The sequence below is a fragment of the Microtus ochrogaster genome, chromosome 16, assembly GCF_000317375.1.
Source record: "Microtus ochrogaster isolate Prairie Vole_2 chromosome 16, MicOch1.0, whole genome shotgun sequence".
Classification (NCBI taxonomy): domain Eukaryota; kingdom Metazoa; phylum Chordata; class Mammalia; order Rodentia; family Cricetidae; genus Microtus; species Microtus ochrogaster.
Window position 1 is genome coordinate 33,957,350 of NC_022018.1, and position 7,083 is coordinate 33,964,432.

The following is a 7,083-nucleotide window of genomic DNA, read 5'->3' on the forward strand; positions in this document are numbered from 1 at the left end:
GTCTAAAATGTATAGATTATGTGGTCAAAGAAAAACTATAATGTTATAAATTATAGCATGAAAAAACAGGAATCAGGAGATTGACAAATATATACACCTGTGCATAGAAGACTATGCCTCTTTGATCAAAATTTAGCTCTGTGGATATAGAGATAATGTTTAGAATGTTCTTAGGAGTTACAAATTAACCTGGTCTATCAAAGTGGTGGTAGTAGATTCTCTTCTAAAATCCATGACCTCACTGGTCCCTGGTAGTTAGATACATTTCTAACACTGGGCATGGTTTCCCACCTGTTGAGTGGGCTACAAGTCTAACCAGACAAAGAGTTGCAAAGAGTTGACAGAGCCCGAGGGATAGAATGGAGTGTTAGGAAATGACTACATTCCTCTGGCTGTGACATAAACATCAGACATAAACATCAGGAGGTAGATACAGTTATAGACCTACCTCCTTTCCTCCTACAGACCATCTCTGCATAGCTTTGGGGGTTGTCTGATGGACTATATAGGTGGTAGAAAAATTAAGTGAACGTAGGATCTAGTGAGGCAGCCGTCTTCAGTTGGCACACAGACTGTGGTGGGATTTCTCAGAGATGCGGCTGTCTTTGATCCAACCACACTCCTGTAAGTACTCTTACTTAGGTTCCTCAAAGCCTAATTCATCATTTTACAATCGTGTACATAGTCACTCGTATAGAATAGTTTGTTTGTTTTTTTTTTAATTTTTTGAGACAGGGTTTCTCTGTAGCTTTGAAGCCTGTCCTGGAACTAGCTCTTGTAGACCAGGCTGGTCTCGAACTCACAGAGAGCCACCTGCCTCTGCCTCCCGAGTGCTGGGATTAAAGGCGTGCGCCACCACTGCCCGGCATCATATAGAACACTTTCTTTGCTCTTGTGAAGTTCTTCCCACATTCTGATTTTTGCAGAGTAAGAAAATTTTGCAGAATATTCAGATGAGTGGTTCTTAAGAATGTTAACCTTTAAACGACAACTGTAGAAAGCAAGATTGCTTGACTGAAGTGAGGAGAAAAGGTGAAAGTGTGTCTGACTTCTAGTGTGTAGAAATTAGAGAAATGTGCACACAGCCTTCAATGTGCACAGGACAGCTCCAGAACAAGGAAGGATCTATCTAAAAGTTGCTGTGCTGCTGAAATTGAGAACTGATGCTGCAATGAGGACCTCTGGTGCCTAGGCTTCTAATTTGTCACAATCACGCAGTTGACACTTCCAGGTTCCAAGGCACCATGAACTGCCGGGCTTGAGCCACCCTAATGAATCTTCCAGTACTCAGCTAAAGCAGACAGTGCTCACAGATGTGTGTCTTACTGGGCTTTGAGAATTTGGCTCAATCCTAATTAATTTGTAAATAAAAATATGTGCTATAGTTGTTAGCTATTAGCTTTACATTCTTGATAATTTTTTTCAAGAAAATGAATTAATGACAATTATGGGATACATTTTAAGAAATGTGAAAAAGTACTTAGTTAGTCCTTGTAATTCTCTCTAATGATTAATAGGAGGAGTGTGTGTGTGTGTGTGTGTGTGTGTGTGTGTGCGCACGCGCATTCATCAAGTGTCAAACTCAGGAGAGAGCACCATGTCTTTGAAAAATTAAAGGCACTGTGAATTCTAAAAACACTATTTAAGCTTATATATAATATATTGTTTAGTTAACTTATACACTGCATAACTTGTGATATATTTAGTTATTTGGCTACTTGAGAGTAGGTATTTCCAACACATAAATCTTTTAGTAATTCATTAGTTTAATCTTGAATACTCCAAGCTACATTTATAAAATTCTCCATAAAATTTAGTTCCTGAATGCTTGCAATTTGTTTCATCTTTTTATTTCCATGGATATGTGTAGTATGTGCATTTGAAGGTATTCGTTGTTGTGTGTGCATGCCACAAAGAATGAAGGTTTCAATAGAGGGAATCATTCCTTATAGTTCTTCCATCTTAGTTGTAGAGTCAGGATCTCTCAATGAAATGCAAAAGTTACCATTGTGACTAGTCATGCTAGCAAGCTTGGGCTATGTATTACAAGTCCCCACTCTTGGAGACAATATTATAGGCAAACTGGAATACCACACAGTTAGGGCACTCAATTGGAATCTGGTAATTTAAATTTCTGTTTTCATGCTTTCATGGCAAGCACTTTAACCTTGAAGACAACCCCCAGCCCAAGACTCACACTTAAATATAGGAAAACACTTTGTTGTAGTATCGTTGAAGTTGAGAGCTCCTTTTTATAGAGGCAGTTGATTTTTCTTCCCTCTTGAAATAACAAACTACTGACTTTTATAGGTCCAAGTCCATCAAAAGCACATTGATAATGACACCAGCATATATCATTGTCACAAATTTTAAAGTTGGGCGTTGTCATAGCAGATGTCCTAGAACCTCTCTTATCATGTCATCTAGGGCCAATTGTTGACAAATTTCCATAGTAGAAGATGCATCTTTTCCTCATTTTAGCTCAAATGTACGACAATGTTCAAAAGAGGACACTGGGACTATAAAATGCTTAGCTATACAGGATGACTCTTATGACTTCACATGAAAAGATTGTCTCTGTGATTTCATTCCTTATTGCAGGGACCCTATTGCTGCTGCCGCTGCTCCTGTGGGAGAATGTGGATTCGGTACCCAGGTGTCTCATGAAAGATGGTGGCTGCCAGAAGGTCCTCAGCTATATGTTTAACAGGACAAGCACCACATCTGAGACCATCAGTCGCCTCTCTTTGGAAACATTAAATGAATTTGTAAGTCCTTCACTTACTTCAGACTCTTTCATAAAAAGGTCCCAATGTCAGTAACTGGGATAAATGAGAAAACATGAACCAAAATTCAAATAACACATAACAAAGCAGCAGTCACTAAAATGGGGGGAGGGGATGAGAGTTTCATAAAATCACTGAATTTGGGGAGAAAATTGAAAGTATTTTAAAATACTTTCAAAAGCATTTTTAAAAGATTTTTCTGTATTTTTTTTTATTTCTACTCTTGGCATGAAGCCCAAAAAGGAATGGCTGAAAGGGGGCTCTGATTTTCTGTTCTTGGGTGTTCTGCAAAGTCTCCACTGGAATTCTTCGCTTAGCATACTGCAGATATAAAATCAAGGAGAATCCAAATGGAAGAATCCCTTGAACTGGAAAGATTGAAAATGACTGAAACAATGTCAGGAGGGGGGCAATGCAACGATAATAGTAACAGTAAATAGCTTTTCAAAGCCCCCAAATCTGGGAGCCATTGTTTAAAGAATTTGAGAACATGAGTTTACAAAATGAGAGCTGGGTTAGAACCATCAACAGGCTTTCTCTTCCTGATGCATGTACTTTAAAGGCTGGATCTTATCTGCTCTAAGTCCACCCAGGAGGCAAAAATAGATGAGGGCTTCAACGTCAATGACTATGAGCACAAGGCTACCATGTACACAATAAACATTTATTAATACTGTCCTCTGAGATAACTGTTTGATTTTTTTCATTCTCCATTTCCTGACTGGCAACCTTTCATATTAACATCTGTAACAACTCACAAAACATTCATAATTTTGCTGATTACCAAATTTAAATAATAAATATAGTGATAAAAATATATCGGATCATATACTATTTAAATATTAATTAAATTTAACATGTTCATGATATATAGCTCCAGTGCTAATAGAAAAAATACGTAATTATATAATGTGCAATTTAAAAAAAATGTGTCAGTGTGCTCCAAAAGGAATCAAGAGATTGAAGACACATATGTACTGGGCATTAAGCTGTAACCCTAGAAAAAAATCATCATTACAATATAGTGTTTTGTAGATTTGGTGTTTTAGTGTTTCCTTTGCAAATAGCAACTTTTAGGCAAGTGAGAAATCAGAGCTGTAAAGTTGTGAGCCATGGGAAGCTAATAGGGTAGATGTGAAAATTAAATTAGGTTACATCTCCAATAGAAGGAAGTAAATATACAAAGGGTCTCTTTTTTAATTTCTTAATTTGAGATTTACTGTACTTTTCATATCCCAGCATGGGTAAGGGAAGTTTCTCAAGGCCCCACCCCTACAGAAAGAATTGCCAGCAAATAATAGCCTCAAACAGATGAGGAACGAGTGTTCTTCAAGGAGAAGCCCCTTCAGACATTGTCCAAATCCAAACGGGTGTTCACAAATGCACATTCATATGAGCAACACTAAACTGACTTAGCGGGTCTTACTTATGTGCACATATGTATATCTGTTCCTGTACATGTGTAACAATAATAACCCAGAGAACAGAAAGTCAAGAGGGAGTGAGAATCTAGGAAGATTTGCAGGGAGGAGAGTGTGGGGGTGGAAATTATGCAAATACAGTACTCATCATTGAAATTCTCCAAAAACTAATAAAATAAATGTTTTTTTTAGCAGACACAGAAATGCATTAATAATCACCACTCTGCTTATGAGTTCATTTACTCCGTTCTGAAGCTCCAACTGATTTTTTTCATCCTTTCCAGGATGCACAGTATGACCCAGGCCAGAAGTTCCAGAACAAGCCCACCATGACCTGCCACACTGCATCCCACTCCATCCCAAGCAGCAAAAGGAAAGCTCAAAGAATGCAGGTGAGTCCACACCCTGCTACCTGAAAACAGGCACCATTTAGTCACAGTAACCACACCTTCAGGAATGTGAAAAAAGGATGAGCACACACTGCACAGATGATAAAGTATATGCAAAATAAAGTTGAGAGCAACTTTCAAGTAATAAATTGTTCATAAAATTGTTCTTATTTTAATCACAGCCTTACCATTGGCATTGAACCTATTATTATGTAAGAAACTTTGAATTGATTTGAAGTTTCATGGTTAAATTTACTCTCAAAGGCAGGAATAAGAAAAGCAAGAAAAGTTGCAATTTCTCTAATTACTAAAATGCTTCTTTGGGAAGCATTGAACGCTACTGACCACGGCATCAACTCTTTTTGACTTGGAAGTGTTCCTTGCTGTATTTCTTCTCTTCTGTCTATTTCTTCACTCTTCTCTGACACCACTACCTAGGGCCCAGTAACATCCTATTCATACTTCATGGGGTACAAATATGGCCTATCATAACTAGGCATGTAGTACCACTGTGTTTTTACTAAAGTCTACTTATCTAATGACCTGCCCATGACTTACAATAATTACCATCATATATGTCCAAGTGGCACACCAATAACCTGTTCTTAACGATTTGCTAGAACCTTTATTCTGTATATATGCTATGCACAACAGCAATTGTAAAACATAAGAAAAAGTGAATGAAGAGAGATGCTAAGAGCTACTCTATGGCTATATAATTCCCAAAGCATTGTATCAATATTGCTTCAATTAATTATCAAAAAATCACAAGATATAAAGACTACACTAGTAGTCTTACCACATGCAATTCAACCTACAGTGGTACCCTTATGTGATGCTCAATTGGTTTTTTTCTTAGCCTATGACCCTTCTGAATGTGACCATCAGCATGCTGGCTGCCTGGAAAAATCTTCTGTACCATGTACAAAACAATATGGCTGATCTTGATGGGACTCCATATGCTACCATATCAAAAGTTACCTTGATTGATAGGCAAATCAAAAGACTCGCAAAAAATCTGCAGGGCATTAAGACTATACTCAGCCAGGTGAGTCATCTCATTCAACTCTCTTGCTTCCACTCATTATTCATGAAAACTATAACATCTGTAATGAAAACTGAACTTTAGACGAATTCTCCATCTGCCACAGGGAAATTTAGGCAGGTAATAGCATAGACAGTCTTGGAACTAAAGGGTATGTTGCACTTCAAACTTCTCAAAAGTACTTTCTTTAGTACCCAACAACACAGGGACCTCAATTAATGTTAATGATATCAGGAAGCAATTGGGGGCAGAGTAAAATATCCCGTCCATTTCAGCACATCTTCCCGTACAAATCATCCCTAAACTGAAAGTATTTTAGGCCCCCATCATTTTTGTGGTTTCATGCCCGTGATTCATGGAGAATAGATATTGCTGAAGGAAGAAAAGGGAAATTGTCTCCTAAGAAAAGTAATAAAATACAAATGGCACATGAGAGGTAGCACTGAGAATATGGAAAATTTTTCTCACATGAAAACTGACTCTAGATTCTCCATCGTCCTTTGGTCAGAAGCGTGTCAATAGCCAAGCAGCGATTCTGTCTACTCCTGTGCTGATATACTTCACTGGAGATCAACTACACTACAAAAAATATATGCATGGTTCTTCTGTCTAGTTTTTAGATAAACAGACTTATGGCTCCCTGGTCCACACCATGAAACATATATTTTTGGCTTCCAAGATTTATATTTCTACCTTTCCTCAAAATATTATTCAATATTTAAAATAATGAGGACTAACAAATATTAATAATGTAAATAATAATGGATTGACTATTATTTTATGATTAGGTTGATCCTGAACTTAAGAAAAATGAGACCTACACTGCCTGGTCAGGAGAGCCATATCTACAGCAATCCCAAAGAGGAATCCAACTTTTTGGTCTACATAGCTTGTTTGTATGCCTGAACAGAGACACACAAAAGGTGTCTGATTATGTCAATATCCTGAGACACCAAATTGTTCGTGATGAATAAAAGGCTTCCAGTCTTCTTGTTTATTTCTGAGACAGTTCATAATGATCTAATCCTTAAAAGATTCTTTTGTTGTGGGATAATGGTCTTGTACCCTGTAATGATTTGTTACTTGTATTGGTTTAATAAAATACAGATTGGCCAGTAGCCAGGCAGGAAGTATAGGCAAAGCAACCAGAATAGGAGAATTCTGGGAAGAGGTTACCTCACCAATACTTTAGAAATGTCAATATATAACAAAATCAATATTTTATAATGACTTTGCTCATTTAATAATAATAAGAAATGAAAACTATTAAAATTTGTCACAAACTGAGTTTTTCTTAGAAATAAGACATGACCCAATTTCACTTAGAATCACAATAATTTAATGTGAACCAAGTTATTAGAATCAAGGAATGAAATTATGATCCTATCAAGGACATTGAAATCTCAGACATTTTATGAAAACCATTTTGACGATGAACCAAT

General features: G+C 37.1%; 1 protein-coding gene across 1 annotated transcript; it reads left to right on the forward strand.

Annotated features, from left to right (window-relative positions):
- Nucleotides 1–593: 593 nt before the first annotated feature.
- Nucleotides 594–6,615, forward strand: LOC101988825 (prolactin-5A1-like). Its single transcript, XM_005354993.1, has 5 exons — nt 594–624; nt 2,599–2,768; nt 4,492–4,599; nt 5,456–5,644; nt 6,430–6,615. The coding sequence occupies exons 1-5, from the start codon at nt 594–596 to the stop codon at nt 6,613–6,615; spliced, it is 684 nt and encodes a 227-aa protein (XP_005355050.1).
- Nucleotides 6,616–7,083: the final 468 nt, after the last annotated feature.